The 22,557-nt window shown below is 41.6% G+C and overlaps 1 protein-coding gene across 14 annotated transcripts in view; it reads left to right on the top strand.

Annotated features, from left to right (window-relative positions):
- EPB41L1 (erythrocyte membrane protein band 4.1 like 1) overlaps positions 1 to 22,557 on the top strand; it is a 458,763-nt gene that overhangs the window by 423,890 nt on the left and 12,316 nt on the right. For all 14 annotated transcript variants that reach the window (XM_069243684.1, XM_069243688.1, XM_069243694.1 and 11 more), the window contains 6 exons: positions 1,981 to 2,106; positions 4,902 to 4,982; positions 6,396 to 6,521; positions 7,873 to 7,968; positions 13,704 to 13,784; positions 21,052 to 21,168. In XM_069243684.1, coding sequence (XP_069099785.1) covers positions 1,981 to 2,106; positions 4,902 to 4,982; positions 6,396 to 6,521; positions 7,873 to 7,968; positions 13,704 to 13,784; positions 21,052 to 21,168 — 627 coding nt within the window. The remainder of the gene's footprint in view (positions 1 to 1,980; positions 2,107 to 4,901; positions 4,983 to 6,395; positions 6,522 to 7,872; positions 7,969 to 13,703; positions 13,785 to 21,051; positions 21,169 to 22,557) is intronic.

Here is a 22,557-nt window from a genome sequence, read left to right on the forward strand (position 1 = left end):
TGCGTGGACTTGGAGACCCGACCACCAATACTGGAACATGATTTTCAGGTCCTTGTTAGCAAGGGATAGCGATTATTCATGCAATTCAGTCCACCTTGAATCCTCACTCCTATAACGTGAAAACTGATCGCAACAGAGACAGTTTGGTTGTTTAACTACATGTCCATCAGATTACACAGAGCTGTGGACTGAAAAATTATCCTTGATGCGTACTGGGCTGCACTATTAGTTGTCTAGTGCTTGGCTCTGGATGGGATTGGTCTCTGGGTTGGACTAGGCTTCTGTTCCAGCAGTGGTGGCATGTACAGCTGGCTATGCTATTGCAGGCTTGGAGCAGAGCAGCAGGTTCATGGGTTCAGTGCTGGGTTTAACTAGGTTATGTGATTGAAGGTTGCTTGAGATCAGTTGGACTCCTAAAACTGGGCTACCTGTGAGTTGGGCACGGTATCTGTTGAGCAGGTTGTATATTGGACCAGTCAGCACTCTGACCTTGGCTAAGGACAAAGTAAGACTGTGGAAGAAGAAATGCAGCAAAGTTGTGCCACCAAATCTAAACCATACTCAATGGATGACTTTTTTAATCATAAAAAAGCAGCAAAACTAGTCCGTGAGCTTCATTCCTGTCAAGCAAAACAGGTTTCACTATTGGGGCACTGACTCTTTCGTATGTCCTTTCACACTCGATACAGTGAATACCATAGATTATGGTTGTAAAACAATTGTATTTCCTTGTTTAGAATGGATTAAGATTGTCCTATGGTAAATAGATCCTCTTATTAATGTTGACAATGGAATAACCCGTCTAAAAGTTCATAATTTGAATCAAGAACTATATTGTCCTCATTTTGCAAACAACATAATCTCAATTATTCTCAGTAGAATGCCAATACTGTGTCAGCTTCTGAATGGTGTACACAGCAAGTGGAAAATGCCAATATGCATATAGAAGTATAGTTAGAGCAGCTAACATTCTCAATAAAAAGAATGATTACAATGGCTAGTGATGTTCTACTTCTATATTTATGCTTGTATGACAGCTGCCATTTTGGATATCAATCAATAGAATGAATACCACACTAATGTAAATCTCCTGAGAAGGCCCAAATGAATCTTAAACTCTTGCAATTGGTACAGCTATTCCATGTGTCAGTCTTGCATGTAGATGCTGGTCTGCCCTCATCATGTTTGAAATGGTTGTAGCTGTTTTATCCAGTTTCAAGAGCACAGCTAAAATGTCTTTATTTCTAGCTTAATACTCTCCTACACTACCTGTATTTGAAATTGAACGCATTTCTCTGAACTTTTTGGCACACAGTGCAGTTAACCTACTGGTATTTGGCATAGTCTATACAGGCTCTGATCTTGGCAACAAATAGCTTCATTAGACCTTAGAATGTGACCTACCAGATGCATCCTGGACGTGAGCACCCACAGGTCTCATAGATGTATTGACTAGACTTTGCCCTTGGGATACATGAGTCTTTAGTTGTGGATTACCAATCATTAGCCTTGAGCATTGTTGCCTAAGTCCTTGATGTGTACCATAGGATCCTTTTTCTTTTGGATGGCCAACCAGCCTGAGATGTGATCTACAGGTCTACATCTGCCTTGGGCATTCGACCTGGTATTCTTTGGTATAGGACCGTGTTTGTCATACGGACCAGTTTTCTTGAACACTGGGCAAATTTGCTAGAGGCTCTGACTTTAGGCCCGTTTATCAACCATTCTCTGTCATGTACACTATCATACATGGAATGCTCCTCACATCACATCAGTTTCTTCCAAGAGTCCATTTCCAATGTTAATTTCCTTGGGTATATAACAGCTGAAAACGTATCTCCTAATGCCATGGGGCTAATAGAGAGCTTTATTGCACGCTACAGGATGCTGAGGTTCTTTGCATGTGCTACCCAGTCTGCTAGGCATCCAGGATTGGACATAGAGGTGACAGTGACTAAATATTCTTTTTCACTTTTTTAGACCTCATTTCAGAAAACAGAAACAATGACAGTGAGCACAGCGTCTGTGGTGAAGACAGCAGAGGCATCAAGAGCCAAACCTGAGGATCAGGAGGAGCTGAAGAAAGTATCCGTAGAAACTTCACTGGTAATTACAGTATTCTCCATTGTCCTTGGAATACTAGCTATTTATTTTTATTGAAAGCAAATACATATTTAGGTGTGATTTTATCTGGGATGTCAAATATGTAGCAGGTGAGAGGACATTTTGTATCACTCAGGCCAGAAGATAAGAGTTTTAGTGCTGAGTTTTTAATACCGACCTTCAATAAGATTGACTCCACAATATCAACTACAATCTATCACCAATGTAATTAGGTTTCGAGTTAGAATTGTAAATCTATATTTCACTACGCTTACTTTGATAATACATGTGTAGTCAATATTGTGAAGTTGATATTTGTGAAAGTTATATTTTTGTACTCAAATGGTACCATAAAACCGATCAGTTTAGTGGATGTAATGCTCTCATTACTAAAGCCTCAAAACAGTGAACCATGATTGTGAACCTTCTTGAAAGAATTTGAGCGCATGTAGAGTTTATCACCCGAAAAGAACCCACACCAACAGCCCAGCTCCTGAATGCATCTGTTTCCCACAGTCCACAGGATATACATTCTAAACACTACTCTAAATACACCCCATACTCCATGGAACATAGGCTGTGTACGATCAACAGTTGTGTAGACTCTGCCCCAACAAGACTCTGCTGACCACTTTGGCAAAACATCCATAAACAAAAAGCTCAGTTGGATCTGCACTTTGTAAATCTTTAAAATGAGGTGTCAAATTACTCTCCCTAACACTCAAATATCCTGACTGTAGTACAGTACATCACGTGTCTTTGTGTGTTCCTCATTACAAGTGCCACTTAAGTTTGGCTCTGCTGAAACCCTTTTCTCGAGTTCTTGAAATACTGCAATTCCAGGAAACAACATTGCTAAAGGATGCCCTAAACAGTCCTTTTGGTATTCACACACACTTCCTTCTCTGGTTTTTCAATCTTTATGGCTATGGTTCTATTCCAACAGTGACCATATGCCACTTGAACAGCTCCCTCACAAATATCAGTAACTGTTGTTGCCAAAAGATGTGCAAAGTCCTCTGTGACCTTGCAGATTTTTGCTTCTTTTCCTCGGTCTTAAAATTAAATGATTCCCTTTTCATTCTCAATTTAAGCTCCACTCTTTCAGATACCTTCATTTCAAACTATATTCATTGGATGGCGTTTGTGATCTCATCCTAGAACTTCAGCCATACAGGCTGTAAATTGGTTACAGCCGTTCTACCCTTGAGTAATGCAATGGTAAACTCACTAGTAGTGAAACCGGGTGGTTTCTTTGAGATCAAAGCTTAGCTGGAGCAGCATGTGATTACTAGTTGAAGCAACACAAAAGGAGGATGGATGGAGTGCTGAACAATGCAAACACTCACCCCCAGTCACAGATCTGGGTTTAATCCATTGCTCTTTTGCTCACCAGGCCACCCCAGTTTGGACCCATCCATATGCAAATCTGTCTTAATCCCGGTCCAAATTACTAGTTGAAGCCCAGATGTTTCATGATGGTGTAGTTTACATGTCAGCAATATGTAAATTGAATACTGTTATTGTCAACCAACGAATGGGATATCCCTTTATTACTGAAGATATTCCTAAAACAGTTGATAACATCAGCAGTAATATGCCATTCATTACCTACTTCCATCTGGAGTAGTAATCTGTAAGGGTGCAACAAATATTTGTACAAAACCTTATGAATTGGGCCAAAGTTCACCAAAAACAGATAAAGATGTGTGCAAGGGAGGAATGAGATGATATGCACAACCAAATGTCCATAGCATGATGTCTCTCTTTATAATGTTCAATCACATGTTTTAATCTGTCACTAGGATTCGGTCGTCCCCTGTCTCCCTCAATGTTTGCTATCACAAACAAAGTCCTATTAAAAGGATGTCTAGGGATAACCCTGCAAATTCCCTGTAACTGAGATACCTCGGAGATCATGAGAAAATTACATTGTACTGTAGGTACTGGCCTCGGCAACACAGGTGAGCAACACAAAGCATGTCTGGGAAGTAGAACCCAGCAAACTCAGGAGGAACATGCTGGAAACTCGACTCAGGGGAAACATGGAGACAGGTTGCACAAGGGTTCCACTGTAAGGTGTACTGGAATGAAAACACAAAAACAAAAAGGCAAAAGAATAAGCAAGTGGAGGGACAAAAAGCAGAGAACAAGAACACAAGAACACAAAACAAGGTTCAACAAGCACTGAGGACGGGGTGCAAACAGAGCAGGCTCAATAATAACCCATCAATATGCACTTAAGGCAGATAAAGTCAGAACGCTTGTGTCAGCTATTCTAGTGAATGCTGATTAATACTCCGAAGAGGAAGAGATAAATCATCTTTATAGTAGACACTGTCTTACATTGAATGGCCACTGGCAAATGACCAGCATGTGTAGAACTGGAGCCTCCCATGTTGATTTAGGAGACACACAGGAATCCTAAAACTCCTTGTCTAAGCATCACCTGTAACCTGTCCATGATACTCTTCAAGGAGCCAGAGCTGTACCACATAATTGTCTTCCCTTTAGCATCCTGTTAAATATTTCCATGAGCCTTCCACATCCTTCCTGACTCCTGGTAAAATTAATAACTTGCAATTGCATGTCAAGCTTGGAGGAGAGTCCCAACATTGTTCTAGTGTAGAGGGAAGGGGACTGTGGATTCTGGACTCAGTAGTTCAGCACTTAAAGAGCATAATATGGAATCAAACACGAAAGGGAAAAGGAGAAATGTTTATGTTTAATGGCTACTGAGACATGCTTAATCCAATATTGTTTGTGCATTTCTGAAAAGCTCCCTTTTCTCATGGCAGATTGATGGCAACATCATTGGTGGGAAAGAAACACGTTTGATCTCCCATACCGAAAACGCTGAAACAGTATCAACGACGCCTGTAAGTATTCAGCGTCTAATATGCCTTGACCTCGCATCAGTCATGGACAGTTTCTACTGCGATAGGATAGCAATTATTACAACTACTGTTATATCTTCTTATGCATGGTTTCTCATATGTGCAGATTTACATGAATACACATGCCTCCATCTTTTTTCTGTACTACCACTTTGCCACTCTTTCCCTGCTTACTAATTCCTGGTGTCACACCATATTCATAGTCAGCATGCAGGTATATATGTCACAGACACCAATCCACAGGTACAGGTCACGAGAACCAGTCGCTGCACCACACATAGTTTGTGATATTCTTTGTTAAACGTACTGTTCATTTGCTCCTGCGTACAATTCCCTGTAGTAGTATATTAGTCCTTTTCCAGACGTTACACTATGTTCATTTGCAGATAGTCTTCCTTTAACTTAATGGCATACTTCCCTAAGGATGCTAATAGCTTTATTCTCTCTGCTGTTAAATCATCTTTCCAGGTTTAATATTATAGATTGTAATGCAATATCAGATAAAGCTTTAAGCAATCGTAATACAACATTGTTCACTCACTAAGACTGTAGATGACAAGGTGAGGGAGCAAGTAGCGAAAGCACACTGGGGCAGGTTTTTTGGAAACACTGGGATTGTGAAAACCATGGGCCATATGTACGAACACATTTTCCCATAGACATAGAATGGATAAAATCCTTTGATACATCTGGTCCCATATTTTTCTTAGAGAAGGACCAGTTATTGTCCCTGTTACACCTTTGTAGACGAATCACTCACAGAATATTGTGTCAAAAATATTGAAGACCAAAATATTGAGAAGCTAGGTGCAGATTGGTAAGTATAGACTTGCTATTCTTAACTCCACATCTACTTACCTTGAATATATATTTATTGTCAAGGTACAAATATCTGGAGTTATACAAAGTAAAACTTTGCTTACCCATAGAAACTATATTTTTGTTCTCGTTATTCTTGACACAGTATTTTGTCCACACAATTTATTTTTCTCATATTTTGTCTAAACACCTTTGTAGTCAAAAATCATGGGGCTTTATCTTTTATTTCACAAACGAGGGCATCCATTTGCTCAGGGATATGTTAAGAGCAGGTGACTGGCTCACAGGATTGATTTGAAAATCACAGAAATGACAGTATGTTTTGTCATGCTGTACTGCTTTATGCTTAATGCTACTTTTTGAAGGCATCTATATAAGCACCTAAAGCACCTGCGCTTGCGGACAACCATGATCAAGACTGATTCTTGGATAAGTAATATATGAGAAGGAGCTGTCATACCTTCCCCCAATAGTGTATTCAACAGATTGTATCTGCGTCTATAGGTGTTAGATATTATGTTTTGGGTAGTTTAATTTTTTCAGAAATCAGTAACTATTTTTTTCCTAAAATTTCAGGATCAAAGTACCAAGATAAGGAAAGAGGCCATCACGGCAACTGTGCTGGGGTCAACTGCCACGGTACCTGCGTTGGCAGCACCTAGTTCCCAAACCACCTTGTCCGAAACAAGGTCCCTATCTCCTGTAAGTTGGAAGCAACGTCAATGTCAGAAAAGAGCTTTTAAGTACAGCAGGGAGCAGTGTGCTTTGGGTTGGGAGGAAGTGAGAAACTAGTAGCTTTGTAACACTAAAGGTGTCTGGTGGTGTGTCTGAGAAGACGTTCTGCTTGGAGAGTGAGTGATAGCCAAGAACTGAAGATACGATTGGTTCAAGTAGAACGTCATCCATGATTGGCAGTGATAGAAAAAAGGGTGTTATTCTTAGGATCTATCACATTACTGAGGCACGAGTTACACTAATGGAGTATATACAACAATTGCCTCATAGAAGTGAACTAAGTTGTTAGCAGGGAATGGCTGGGCATAAAGAAAGGGAAGAGGGTGCATAAAGATAAATGGATATGCCTGTGAGCCATCAGCTTTCCAGAGACCAACTCATAGAGACTATATTAGAAGCAGAGTAATGCGGCTAGGCAATTTCTCTTTCAGCTCTGAAGATTAGTTATATTAAGTAAGTACTGTGGCTAACAAATCTCGACACACAGACAGAATTGGGCTTAGGAGAATTGCACACATTAGAATTTACCTAGCTTTGACATGGAAAGGGAGCAGTAGGGGTTAGAACAAAGAAAGAATGAGGAAGTGGTGGAATTCTATGTGCTAAAATGGCTTAACCTATGCTGGTGCATGCAGGTGGTGGACAACAGCATTCGTTCCTGGAGACCAGGATTTTGAACCAGAGCAAGAGAGCAAAAGTCAGTAATTGAAGAATGAAGGAGGCAAAGAAGTATAGCAAATCAGTGAAAAACGGAAGCAGGGATGGAAATTAACCTGCAAAAATGAGGCAGCGATGCTGAATGTGCAGGGAATGGAAGAAGGAGTCATGAGATGGAATCAATACTAGGCAGCCTTGGTATTCTGCTACCCTAGCATTCAGCAGCTTCGGCAGACAGCTCCTATTAAAAACATTTGGCCCATCCTTTTATTATGTATTTTTTCCAAATACATCACTGGCTAAGGAAATTTCCTATAATAATTATACATGTAAGGATAGAGTGCCCGGGGAAGTTTGAAGAACAAATAGGAGAGAGGTAGCCTTGGAGAGTTGTGTTATTGTCTCTAGCTTCTAAACTAATAAATGTCTAGGTGGTTGATGAGAATTTAACATTTCCAGGAACCAGTGCTAAAGTGGTTCCTGTTGAGTGACGAGGCTGGTGGTTTGCTATGTGCCACTAGAAGTGGTGCTAAAAATGGGTCTGACTTGGAGAACTTGAGTAATTTAGGAAATTAAAAATGCATTTTGCCTGGCGAATAAACCCCATCCTCTTCTGCTGATGTACATCCTAAAACCAGAATGTGTTTCTAATCAACTCCAGGTATCCATTAGTGCTGCCAACAAGGACGGCATCACCTGCACTCACATTGCCATGGCAGAGACCCTTTCAACATCCACTACCACCCACGTTACTAAGGTAAGTGACCCACTTTTGCGGCATGTATGTGATTCTGGCAGCATCTTCAAATCCACCATACCATTGACCTCAGTCCTAGAAGGACAGTGTCTTAAGGGATGAAGAGGATGTAGGAGGCTGGCCTGGCTTATAGTAGATACCTTGTGGTACCTACACCTTGTGCCAGGTCCAGTTATCCCTTATTAGTAGATTAGTAGCGTTCTAGCAGCTTAGGCTGATAGAGGTAGCTGTAGCAGAGCAGCTTAGCCTGAACTAGGAGAAATGCCATACCACTTATATCATATAGCACTATATCATAAGAAACACAATACTCAGAGTTACTAAAAATAAAGGTACTTTATTTTAGTGACAATATGCCAAAAGTATCTCAGAGGATATACTCCCTTAGGAGGTAAGTAAAATACACAAAATATACACACAAACCAAAATAAGGTAAGTAAACAGTTAGAAAAGTAGTGCAAACACTGTAGAACACAATAGAATGCAATAGGAGACAATAGGCCTAGGGGCAACACAAACCACATACTCCAAAAGTGGAATGCGAACCACGAATGGACCCCAGGCCTAGTGTAGTGTGTAGAGGGTCGCTGGGAGTGTAAGAAAACACTAAGGGTGTCCAAGAAACCCCACCCCAAGTCCCTGAAAAGTAGGAGTAAAGTTACCCTACTACCCCAGAAAGACAGTAAAGTCGATATAGGGGATTCTGCAAAGACAACAACTGACTGCAAAGCACTGAAACGGATTCCTGGACCTGAGGACCTGCAAAGGAAAGGGACCAAGTCCAAGAGTCACGCAAGTGTCCGGGGGGGGCAGGAGCCCACTAAACCCCGGATGAAGGTGCAAAAGGGCTGCCTCTGGGTGGAAGAAGCCGAAGATTCTGCAACAACGGAAGGTGGCAGGAACTTCTCCATTGGTCAGAAGATGTCCCACTGCGTGCTGGAGGATGCAGAGTTGTTTCCACGCAGAAAGACCGCCAACAAGCCTTGCTAGCTGCAAGAGTCGTTGTTGAAGAAGCACTTGAACACGGCGGTCATCTCAACACTACAAAAGAGGGCCCCACGAAGCCGGTGGTCAACTCAGTGAGTTGAGCAATGCAGGATGGAGCGCTGGGGAACTGGACTATGGTGTGTACGAAAGATTCCTTGCAAAAGTGCACAGAAGCCCTAACAGCTGCAGTTCACACAGCACACATTATTACTGCTTGGCGCGGGGAGGCAAGGACTTAACTCCACCAAATTTGGACAGAAGGACCTCTGGACTGTCGGGGTCACTTGAATCCAGCTCCTGTGTTCCAGGGACCACGCTTGTCAACATGAGAGAGGACCCAGAGGACTGGTATTGCAGAAGTTTGGTGCCTTCATTAGCAGGGGGAAGATTCCCTCCACCCACAGGAGATTTCTTCTTGGCTTCCAGTGCAGGGTGAAGGCAGATAGCCCTCAGAGCATGCCCCACCATGAAACAGCCGAGAAAGCCGTCAGGATTAGGTGCTACAATGTTGCTTGTAGTCATCTTGCTACTTTGTTGCAGTTTTGCAGGCGTCCTGGAGCAGTCCGCGGTCGATCCTTGGCAAAAGTCGAAGCGGGAGATGCAGAGGAACTCTGGTGAGCTCTTGCATTCTGAAGAGGAACCCACAGGAGAGACCCTAAATAGCCCTCAGAGGAGGATTTGCTACCTAATCAGGTAAGAGCCTATCAGGAGGGTCCTCTGACGTCACCTGCTGGCACTGGCCACTCAGAGGTCTCCATTGTGCCCTCACACCTCTGCATTCAAGATGTCAGAGGTCTGGGACACACTGGAGGAGCTCTGGAGGAGCTCTGGGCACTACCCCTGGGGTGGTGATGGACAGGGGAGTGGTCACTCCCCTTTCCTTTGTCCAGTTTCGCGCCAGAGCATGGGCTGGGGGCTCCCTGAACCGGTGTAGACTGGCTTATGCAGGGAGGGCACCATCTGTGCCCTTCAGAGCATTTCCAGAGGCTGGGGGAGGCTACTCCTCCCCAGCCCTTAACACCTATTTCCAAAGGGAGAGGGTGTAACACCCTCTCTCAGAGGAAATACTTTGTTCTGCCTTCCTGTGACTGGGCTGCCCAGACCCCAGGAGGGCAGAAACCTTTCTGAGGGTTGGCAGCAGTGGTACCTGCAGAGAAAACCCCAGAGAGCTAGTTTGGCAGTACCCGGCGTCCATGCTGGAGCCCTGGGGATGCATGGGATTGGCACCCCAATACCAGATCTGGCTTGGGGGGACAATTCCATGATCTTAGACATGTTACATGGCGCTGTTCGGAGTTACCATTTTGAAGCTACATATAGGTATTGACCTATATGTAGTGCACGTGTGTAATGGTGTCCCCGCACTCACAAAGTCCGGGGAAATTGCCCGAACAATGTGGGGACACCTTGGCTAGCACCAGGGTGCCCTCACACTTAGTAACTCTGCACCTAACCTTCACAAAGTGAGGCTTAGACATATAGGTGACTTATAAGTTACTTAAGTGCAGTGTAACATGGCTGTAAAATAATGTGGATGTTATTTCCCTCAGCCTGCAGTGGCAGTCCTGTGTAAGAATTGTCTGAGCTCCCTATGGGTGGCAAAATAAATGCTGCAGCCCATAGGGATCTCCTGGAACCCCAATACCCTGGGTACCTGAGTACTATATACTAGGGAATTATAAGGGTGTTCCAGTGTGCCAATCAGAATTGGTGAAAATAGTCACTAGCCTGCAGTGACAATTTTAAAAGCAGAGAGAGCATAAACACTGTGTTTCTGGTTAGCAGAGTCTCAGTGATACAGTTAGGCACCACATAGGGAACACATATAGGCCACAAACTATGAGCACTGGGGTCCTGGCTAGCAGGATCCCAGTGACACAGGCAAAAACAAACTGACACACAAGTAAAAATGGGGGTAACATGCCAGGCAAGATGGTACTTTCCTACAGAGGAGAATAAAGTTGAATATTGAGTAGAGGGAAAGTTTATGTAATACTTTATAGACTGTTAATTATACAAGGTTTGCAGAAGAGATCTCTCAGTCTAGCAAGCAATGTGCAGAGCAGAAGCATTGAAGCAGCTAAGACCATTGATACTTTTCAGGATTCTCCACTCTTGAACCTTGTCTCATTGTAAACCATCTTAAATCATGATTTAGGGCTCATGCCCAAGTTTAGCTCTCTGTTGCTTTCTAACTATGGTTGTGCTCTGCAAAAATCCTTATATACAAATTCATGTTTGTGGGAATAATCAGCTATTGTGGAGGGTGTTAAAAACCTACCACAATAAGAAGCTCACCTCTAAAATCCTTGCTGATTGGCATGCAGTATGTGTATGCTTGTTTTATTAATGCTACAAAGCAGTATGTTTTCGCTGGTTATTGGCGCTATGAAGTCAGCGTTGGCAAGTAAACCAATCCGAGTTTTAGCAGACATGAGAAATAAAAAACCTTAAATCAAGTGATCAAAAAAACAACTGGGAACTTAAAATCAAAGCAGAACAATACACCGGTGCTGTATCTCACACAGCATCTTGAACAGATGGAGACTCGAGACATCTAATGGGAGAAGATTTCCTGCAGTGGCCAGTGGTCAGCAATAAGCTTTGTGAGTAGAAGGGCTCAAAAGGTTAACTTGAATCATTTAATGAGGAGTCAGCTCATCTGAAAGCTAATGAAAACTCTGGCTCTGCTAGGTTTGTAGGGAACAATACTTGAAGTAGGCATCTTCTGGGCATAGGTTATTTTCGCTTCACACACAAGCTGAGGCAGGATCCTAGCATTGATTGTGTCCTATCTGTGATACAATTCCTTGCTTGGATGCATCAGAAGCTTTGCACATACAATGTACAAATCAATTCAAGCAATGCATAAGGGGTGAAATAGTTTACCATACTCTAATCATTGGTATTTGTTCATGACTTGCATATATCATTATCTTTTGCTTTTAAGCTGAGAAATGCCATTAAAGTAAAAGAACGACAGCAACATTTCAAACAAATTGTTGCTGCTTCAGTACACCAGAGACAAAAAAAGAATGAAAAAAGGAAAGACCTTTATTTGCAGGAAAATAGGTCTTTAACGTAACATAGAACATAGTCTAAACAAGTCCAAAACCACACAGCAAGATAAATTACATAAAACACAATTCAGTAGGCTATCAACTCTAGAGGGAGAGCCACTTTATGTCTCTCTCTCTCTCTTTCTGTCTCTCCTTCTCTCTCACCTCACACACCCTCTGTCTTTCTTTTTGTCTATGCCTCCCTACGTTTTTTGAATGCCCCTCTGCCAATAAATGTTCCTATTATTGTAAACCTATTCAATTTTAGGTAAACATCCAGCAGAAAATTCTCTTCTTTTTATCAAATTCTCTATATTGACAGCCTGAATCCCATCTGTGTATTAAGCCAGTACGGGTTGCCTGCGACTAAGAGTTATAACTCGGGTAGCAATTTATTCAATTTATAGAGGCTTTCGGAAGTGGGCGATAATGCTAGATTGAAGATGGCTGCATCCATCGATTACTGCAAATCACTAAATAAAATAATGTGTTAACCAATTGCCCCCAAATATTTAGAGAGGCTGGTGAAAATCCTCATACTTGTAAACTTTCCTAAAGATTGTATTGTTATTCTAAATATTAGAATTTTCAAGAAATGGCATTTATTGTTATCTGATCATTTGATTGACACACATAAGATAAATGGATATTTTTTCATTATGCCGAGCTGTTTGGGGTATTTCATATTAACTTAAATAATAATTTGTGAAATTCCTAATAATATACCGCTTTGGCTGTTACAAACAGGCAAACGCTCCTCTATTCCTGCTCTGCATTCACATCCAATATGTCGCCCAATGAAGCGGTGTTAGGTAATTCATGAAATATAATGTACGAATAAGGAAAAGCAGAGAATTTGCGGACAGACTCAAAAGGTGCAGAAATTCAAGCAGTTTGCTAACTGGAATGCAGCACTCTTATTGGCCATTAAATGAAATTTTGTAAATATTAAAAATAATGTAGATGTCCTACAAAATCCCCTAAGTGTCTCAAAATTCGCCCTGGGGACATTTTCGTTTTGCCAGCATTTCCTGATATGCTTGTTAAGGGAAATTTCCAAAATAATGTCATTAGGCCTGTTCGTGTCATTAAAGACCATTCTAGTAAAAATCAAATTGCAGGAACATGGGAACAATGTGAACGACCAGATAGCAAGCAGCTTATTTCCAGCACATGTGTTTTCTTGTTTTTATGGTAAAATGCACCTCCACGTGCAAAGTGGATGTAAGGAGGCATTTTGCACTAGAAATAGTGCTACCTTCCTTTTTTCCATTTCATATACTTTTTCAGAAATGTTATATTATTGCCATAAAGGAAATTACAATTTCACACCCCCTTACTCAAAATGAAATAATTTCATCATTTGTGTACATGTATACACATGTGCATACACACACAACATACACAAACGGTGGGCTAGCACCGTATAACAACTCAAAAATCACCGTAGCAAGTATGTTAAAAGTAGAAATGTGATATTAAAGCCCATACCTTGACTGATTATATATCTTTAGTTATATTATTCCTATAACCCTGATACGATGATGACCCCAATAAACCTAAACCTATTAGCAAAAATTACACCTATGTGTGATTGCTGGAGAGTGGTAGATTCTTCAGGGGAGAGCATTAGATGTTTCATATTTGAACCTTGGGAACCTTTGCAAATTCTTCTTGCATTCCTTTTAGACGGTGAAGGGAGGCTTTTCTGAAACACGGATAGAAAAAAGAATCATCATCACGGGCGATGAAGATGTCGACCAAGACCAGGTAGGACTTTGGCTGAATGGCCCTGTTTCATTAAAAGCTCTTTGACCCTAGGGCGGCATCATAGGAAGTGACATCATTTGACACTGCACCTTCCTAATAACCCAAGACTGACAACAGCTGTAACTAGTCACTAAAATACTCATAACCTCAAGACATGGGAAAACAGGTTGACGCAGGCTTCTTTTGATACCCCTGCCTACATTAATGGATTCGAATTTTAGTAAGCTTTGTTGTTTGTCATCAGGCTTCTTATGTTACACTCTTTGTTCTTTCAAGCTAATGAAGGGAAAGCCATATGTCTTGGTGAATGGCCAACCCATTACAAAAATATTAGTTTCAACATTGGAGTAACATATATTGCAGAAAAGTCTGTCCCTTTTCTTTTGGCAATGATTGTTTGAGATAGTGTTACCACCCAGAATGCTTTGAGGTATTTCTGGTATCCTTTGGTTTGTGTGCGACTCACAATAGTCCTCTTTGTTCTGACCCTGTGAAGGTCTGTGTGCAAGTTACATTCAAGTATGAAACTATGGGTAACAGTATCAGATGTGGTGGCTGATCCACAAGTGGAAGCCTTTATATGTAGTCAATGGTACTCCTTCCTGTAATTCCTGAATATCTTTGCAGCAGTACTTAATTTTTGCTGCTGTTTTCCAGTTCTCTGAACTGGCACATAACTCTTACCACAGGTACTTTTTTAAGCCAGTCCATCAACAGCTCCACAAAGAGATTTTGCTTTGTATCATCCAACTGTATAAAACTGGTATGGCAAGTCTAGAGTCTGACCGTTCTCTCACCACTATGAGGCACTTAACTAACTACATGTGTCTCCTAGGCTCCATCATGCTCTTACCTCAACAGCTAGGTTAAAATCATCTACCTCTAAAGAGGGTGCGCAGAACCTATCGGTCGTATATGTTAATGAGCCAAGACTGTAATTATAAAAGCTGGATCGACTGTCAAACGCTAACTAGAAATACATGTGCTGTTCAAGGGGGAGCATGAAAACATTTTATGAATGAGTTATTTGCCTGGTTTGTATCACGTGTGGTCACCATCCTCAATAATCTCCTTGCACTTGGGCATAAAATCTTTATGAAGAAACAACCTGAAGGCAATTATTGAGGAATGGTGTTCATCCATCAAAGGGTTAGTTTAATAGAAGGAGATCCCAGGTTCAGATTACCATTGCCTTGAACAGATGACTATTCATATCTCTCCTTGTCCTAAGTCCATATTCATTAGCATCCCAATTACACAATCCTCTTTCCATCAAGAATCTTGCAGACCTGGTGCTGTCCACCGAAGCCATTTTGGAAAATACCCTTCTAATTGTAAACTTAAGCGTCTCAGTGGACAGACGAGAAATACAGCCTTCTGAGGTAGTGAAACATCTAGAATCATTAAGTCTTTCTCAACAGATCTACACACCCACCCACTCAGCATGACAAGCACTGGCCCAGATTATATATGGTTTTGGAGTCTTATCAAATAGGCACAAAAACATAACTTATTTTCCACTTTGTTCTAAATGAGTTTTATTCATAGATTCTTCATGTGCTGCATGTACAAATGCTGTAGCTGAGATGATAAGTAGTAGTATATGTTAAACCTGGGAGAGCCAATATTGTTTAAAGGTTATTAGTTTGATCATGTAGCAGAAACCAGCCCAAACCACATTGTGATGTATTTGACAGAATATCGACCAGAGCTGTATGCAAGTCGTAAATGTCATGCATAATAGGTCAGCTTAAAAAATGTAAGCACATCTGGAAAGAACCAACATAGGCGCCACTTAATTTTAAGAAATAAAGACCAACCAAGGAAGCAACCACCATGTGGTTTAAGTCAGAGTTGGGTGACATGAAAAGGTGGTGCAGAAAGCTGAAAACATGTTGAAGGAAAACCTGAGACATTTTGGACAAAACTATAAAATTCATACAAGAGCATTCCACAGAGCAATCCAGAAAGCAGAGAAAGACCGTTTATGCTACCAGATTCAACCAGGCACCTAACCATTGCAGTAAAATGTTAAAGAGTGACCCTTTCACTTTTAATCAAATTGTGGAAACATGATGTCCTCTGAAAATAAGATCATTAAGCTAAGAGCAGAGATGTCTGAAAAGATCAAATCATCACTTTTATGTTAATCGAGACACACAAAAGACTATCTTTGCCGAATTGGCTAAAACTTTCATATTATTGAGTTTAGATGGCTATAATGTTGTTTGGGCCGACATTTCTTCAGTTGCTATTCCTCAGCTATAGTTCCGCTTGCAATCTGAGATCTGCTCCTTCTGCATAGGACCAAAAGTCATTTGAAGAGAGTTTAATCCCCATTCCTCTGAAATGCACAGCCCAGATCTGCAGTCTCTTTAAAAAAACATGTGACCGCGAGCCTATTGAAAGAGGTCTTCCTAACCTTCCCCTTTTGTGTGCAATTTGATCTCACGGATCATCGAAGCCGAATATCTGCCAGTTTAACTACATCCATAGCTTTGATCAGTGTCTCCAACAAAATGGAACCATGGAATCAATACGAATAGCTGCTTGCGCTGGTATCAGCACCACATCGTGCCAATGCAGAAAAAGCAGGTGGTTTACAACACCTTTGAATAAATAACGACTTGCAAGTAAGGTTATACTGAATTTCAATAATTATGAAACGCTGCCTTCTTGATGATGATTCGGTCCAGAATCATCCCTTTGTCTTGACAGTGCTATTAAGGTAGTACCTAATAGCAAAGTTGAAGCAGTTCACAATGCCTTAATTCTAGCTTTCCCTTTAGTTGAAATGTATTGTTCTTCAGCGCACATTACAATGGAAACCAGCTGTGACTCGAAGAGCTTTACTTCTGCTAAGGTTGATAAATTAATTTGATTCTTATGAAAACCCCATCTCTTTCATTCAGGTGTGGTGGCATGTTTGTACCTCTCTGTTCATGCCTCTGCACCCGGCAGTGAATTAGAACATTTGGCACCCCACAAAATCACTGGCCTGGTCACTGTGCATCAGTGTAAACAATCTTACCCAAAAGGTGCCTAAAGTAATCCTGTACTATACGAAGGAACACAATTACAACATAGGCAAGACCTTCTAAGCTGAACTAGCTCAAGGTAGGAAGCCTGGCTAAGATGTCCTTTGAAAAAACTATGGGCCTGTCCTTGGCCAATTCTATGCAGTTAAAGTTATATGTGCACACTTCTGTAGACCTTAAAGATAGTTCACGTTGAACCTTATGTCCGCCACATTCTACAGCAACATGTTGCAGAAAACAAGCCTATAGTTATAATAGGCCTGCAATTCACTGTTTTGTCCTGCAGATAGTTGTGGATAAGAGTATTTTGATGTACACAATGAGGTTAATTTTCACTTGTTTCTTTTGTGAGTTTTAAATTTGCACCACATATAGTTATCTCGAGGCTGGCTAATCTGGTGCTGATGTAAATACTTATTTGCTGAGTCGAAGGGTTGCAAGTATTGTTCTACACTCATTTCATGCAGTTTGGAAATGCAGTGGCTAAACCTTTTACGTAAGCACAAAGGAAGTCCTCACATGTAGAGTGAAGTAGACCTTATCTATAGAGGCAAGAAGCCTTCCTCCCTAGAGACAAAAGACCCTCGTGTTTAGAGGCAAGAAATCCTCATTCCTAGAGTCAAAAGGCCTCATCTGTAGACGTACAAAGCATTTAAGTATGGGCTACAGTAGATAACATATCATATAATTCACCTTAAAAATGAGCCTAAGCACAGCAAAACCATTCATAGGTATAGTATGAGGTGCTCAGCTACAGGGAGTGCAGAATTATTAGGCAAGTTGTATTTTTGAGGATTCATTTTATTATTGAACAACAACCATGTTCTCAATGAACCCAAAAAACTCATTAATATCAAAACTGAATATTTTTGGAAGTAGTTTTTAGTTTGTTTTTAGTTTTAGCTATGTTAGGGGGATATCTGTGTGTGCAGGTGACTATCACTGTGCATAATTATTAGGCAACTTAACAAAAAAAAATATATACCCATTTCAATTATTTTTCATTACCAGTGAAACCAATATAACATCTCAACATTCACAAATATACATTTCTGACATTCAAAAACAAAACAAAAACAAATCAGTGACCAATATAGCCACCTTTCTTTGCAAGGACACTCAAAAGCTTGCCATCCATGGATTCTGTCAGTGTTTTGATCTGTTCACCATCAACATTGCGTGCAGCAGCAACCACAGCCTCCCAGACACTGTTCAGAGAGGTGTACTGTTTTCCCTCCTTGTAAATCTCACATTTGATGATGGACCACAGGTTCTCAATGGGGTTCAGATCAGGTGAACAAGGAGGCCATGTCATTAGATTTCCTTCTTTTATACCCTTTCTTGCCAGCCACGCTGTGGAGTACTTGGACGCGTGTGATGGAGCATTGTCCTGCATGAAAATCATGTTTTTCTTGAAGGATGCAGACTTCTTCCTGTACCACTGCTTGAAGAAGGTGTCTTCCAGGAACTGGCAGTAGGACTGGGAGTTGAGCTTGACTCCATCCTCAACCCGAAAAGGCCCCACAAGCTCATCTTTGATGATACCAGCCCAAACCAGTACTCCACCTCCACCTTGCTGGCGTCTGAGTCGGACTGGAGCTCTCTGCCCTTTACCAATCCAGCTACGGGCCCATCCATCTGGCCCATCAAGACTCACTCTCATTTCATCAGTCCATAAAACCTTAGAAAAATCAGTCTTGAGATATTTCTTGGCCCAGTCTTGACGTTTCAGCTTGTGTGTCTTGTTCAGTGGTGGTCGTCTTTCAGCCTTTCTTACCTTGGCCATGTCTCTGAGTATTGCACACCTTGTGCTTTTGGGCACTCCAGTGATGTTGCAGCTCTGAAATATGGCCAAACTGGTGGCAAGTGGCATTGTGGCAGCTGCACGCTTGACTTTTCTCAGTTCATGGGCAGTCATTTTGCGCCTTGGTTTTTCCACACGCTTCTTGCGACCCTGTTGACTATTTTGAATGAAACGCTTGATTGTTCGATGATCACGCTTCAGAAGCTTTGCAATTTTAAGAGTGCTGCATCCCTCTGCAAGATATCTCACTATTTTTGACTTTTCTGAGCCTGTCAAGTCCTTCTTTTGACCCATTTTGCCAAAGGAAAGGAAGTTGCCTAATAATTATGCACACCTGATATAGGGTGTTGATGTCATTAGACCACACCCCTTCTCATTACAGAGATGCACATCACCTAATATGCTTAATTGGTAATAGGCTTTCGAGCCTATACAGCTTGGAGTAAGACAACATGCATAAAGAGGATTATGTGGTCAAAATACTCATTTGCCTAATAATTCTGCACTCCCTGTATACTGAGCTCAATTATTAAGCAATACTTCTGAATATCAGGATGCTTCTGCCACTTATATATGCCAAAAATCCAAGTGTCTTCCTTGTTGTTATGATATGTCTAACTATGTCAATTTTTGAATGATTAGCAATAAGTAATTTGAGTGTATGAGATTTAAACATCGTCCTTGACTGGTGCTGCACCGGCAAAAGTCTTGATTAGGGACAATAATGTCCATACACTCTAGACCCCTGCCCCCACCAACACCTATTCCAGAGGACTACAACCCATCAGCACCATGGCCACATCAATTCTGAGTGCCTCTACCTCTTCTGCAATAGTCCCAGATGTTTGTAAACCTGAAGCTGTCGTCTTATTACATAAGAAACCCTCTGCAGATCCTCAGCACTTGCCAACTACAGTCTCCCCACTACAATTCCCGGACAAAGTCTCAGAGAATATCATCAACAAATACCTTACCGAATACCTCATTGACAACAACTCCTCAACCTGAATTGAGACCCAACCACAGCATGGACACTGCTACATTGCTGTAACAGAGAACATCCACATGGCTCTGGACAGAGGAGACTTGGTGGCCCTCATTCTCCTGGACCTCTCTGTGGTGTGTGATATAGTCTCCCATCCCATCGTCATACAGTACCTACAAGACATCGGAATCCAAGGATATGCACTCCAGTGGATCTGCTCCTTCCTGACAGGAAGGGCCCAGTCATTTAGCCTGGCCCCACATACCTCAGACACACTCGACCTCATCTGCAGAGTTCAGCAATGATCCTTCCTGAGCACGATCCTCTTCAACAGATACATGATCCATCTAGCCAGCATTATCCGCTCTCACAACTCCACATCCTCTCCTGCGCTCACTTAAAAAACACCCAGTACCCAGGTCAAGTTCAAAATGCCTGCATGAATAAAAGAGCCCACTGGGTGAAGACTAAATGTCTAAAGCCAAACACCGACAAAACCAGAATCGTGATCTTTGTGATGAGCACTTCACCATGGGACTCCACCTGGCGGCCAACAGAGCTAGGACCGACACCCACCTGCACCACCCAAGCCAAGAAGTGCAGGTTTGTCATCTACAGCAAACTCCACATGACTGTCAATGTCAGTGCTGTCACCACCTCATGCTTCCATCCACTAATGATGCTGAGGAAGATTTTCAAATGGCTCACAGTCAGCAACCTGAAGACCGCCACGGACGTCTTTATCACATGGAAACTGGATACGGAAACACTCCTCTATGCCAGGATCAACAAAAAACATACCCGACTGCTGTAGACCATTCAGAACTCAGTGGCCAGAATTACTATCAAACTCCCATGCTGCACTCACATCACACCACATCTGAGGAGCTACACAATCTCCCCATACACAAACAAGCACAATTCAAAATCCTCACCCACGCTTTCAAGGCACTACATAACTCTGGCCCAGCATACCTCAACAATCCCATTCGGTTTTACAAACCTACCAGACACCTTCGTTCATCTGGATTCCTACATGTACAGATCCCAAGCATGAAACAACCTGCCACTACACATAAGAGCCTCCTCACTTCTTGAATAGCACAAGGAGTGGAACACCTGGCTTTTCAAGTAGTCACTCTAGTCCCTAGGTTTATTCAGACTCACACATGTTCAGTGCCAGTATACCCTCCTATGCAATAGTGGACTCTTCAAATCTTAATGTCATGACATAACACATAATATTCAGTTGTGTACAGCTATTTCTGCCCTTGTAGGAAACTTAAGGGTACCTTCTTGTGTAATTGAGGCTGGAGCAGCCTGCTGGTTTTCTACACAAGAACAGTGTAAGAGTCTGAATCCTCACAATAACAATTATTTTGATCTGTGCTAGACATCTGTGTAACCCAAACTGAATACCCCTCACTTTCCTACATCCAGGCACTGGCTTTGGCAATCAAAGAAGCAAAGCTGCAACATCCAGACATGCTGGTAACCAAAGCAGTGGTGTATAGAGAGACGGATCCATCACCAGAGGAGAAGGAAAAGAAACCTCAGGTATGGAACAGATGGGCAGACTAAATGGGAGCCCACCAAGCAGAAACAGCTGGGAAAAGCACTTACTGTTTTTTTAATTGAAAATGAATTGTGTTTTGTGCGATTCCTCCAGGCTCTGTGAAAACGTATAGTAAAGTAGGAGTGGATGAAGCAATAAAATGTAAACACAAACTTGAAGTAGAAATAGGAGGTTGGGAAAGAACTATTTAAACACCTCCTTAACAGTTGTGGTTATACTATATTCATGACAGATAGTTTATTCTAAGTCCTGATGGTAGGGTGTTATGGCCAGTGACTCCATGTACTTCAGTGTTCGATTAAGCATATACAGCTGATACTGTAATTTAGGGTAGGAGAGCAGACGTGGTAGCTTCTGGCTAGATTGTACACGGTGACACCATGTTTTTTTTACATGTATTGTGGGGTGTGCTCCTAGAAAGCTACTTGCATGCAGTTAACCATCTGCTTTTGAATCATCACTTTGGAAGCTTTTTAAGGCATGTTGCACGTGGCGACTAGGTTTAACTAGGATGGTGAGTCTGCATCACTGTTTTGTACACATATTTGTCACTTTCATAAAATTAATTGTTAGATAATATTGCCTCAAACTGAAGTAATCAATGATGCATATTAGCCTTTGCCATGCCAAACGAAAATCACATATCACATTCATCCATCAATCATATACATCATATCTAAACATTCAAATAGCCTACATTTCATATAGCCAATTTTTCTAAAGCAGTGCAAACGGAAACATGAAAAACATTAAAGCAAAGGGTCACATGTAGGCCTAAACATGGCTTTACACAGCTCAGAGGCACAAGAGACAAAGCTAAGGTGATCACTGGAGTGTTAACATTCTTGATCCAAAGATTTGCTACGCCAGAGAGGGAAGAAACGTGTGCTTAGTTTTCTGGGAGGGTTTGACCTTTCAAAGTCTATCAAAGCCTGAGATAAAAACAGCACAATGCAGGTACCATTAAGATCAAGGTGAAGGAGTGGGTGACATCTGACATAAATTTAATTTTTAGTCTGAGCCTTCTTCAAGAGTCATTAAGAGAGCCTCGAAGACCTCCTTCAAACAGAGGCATAGATGAGGCAAAGGTCTTTCCAAAACATTCAAAGATTATCACAAAGACCCGAAATGTTCTGGCTGTTGCTGCCGATAATGTCTTCCTCTGTTAATTGTCCTCTCAGCTAGTCGTAGAGCTGATCATTAATACACCGGGTCCCTCAAGTGCAGGTAATCGGGCAGTGTTCGTAGGCAGATCGCTATTATAAACAAGACATCACTTTCAGATGATGATTTAATCAAAATATACATGTAGGCTGCTGTCTCTCTGAATTGCACTAAATAAACTAATTGTATTGATATTTTTATATAGA

The sequence above is a fragment of the Pleurodeles waltl genome, chromosome 7 (genome assembly GCF_031143425.1).
Source record: "Pleurodeles waltl isolate 20211129_DDA chromosome 7, aPleWal1.hap1.20221129, whole genome shotgun sequence".
Lineage (NCBI taxonomy): Eukaryota > Metazoa > Chordata > Amphibia > Caudata > Salamandridae > Pleurodeles > Pleurodeles waltl.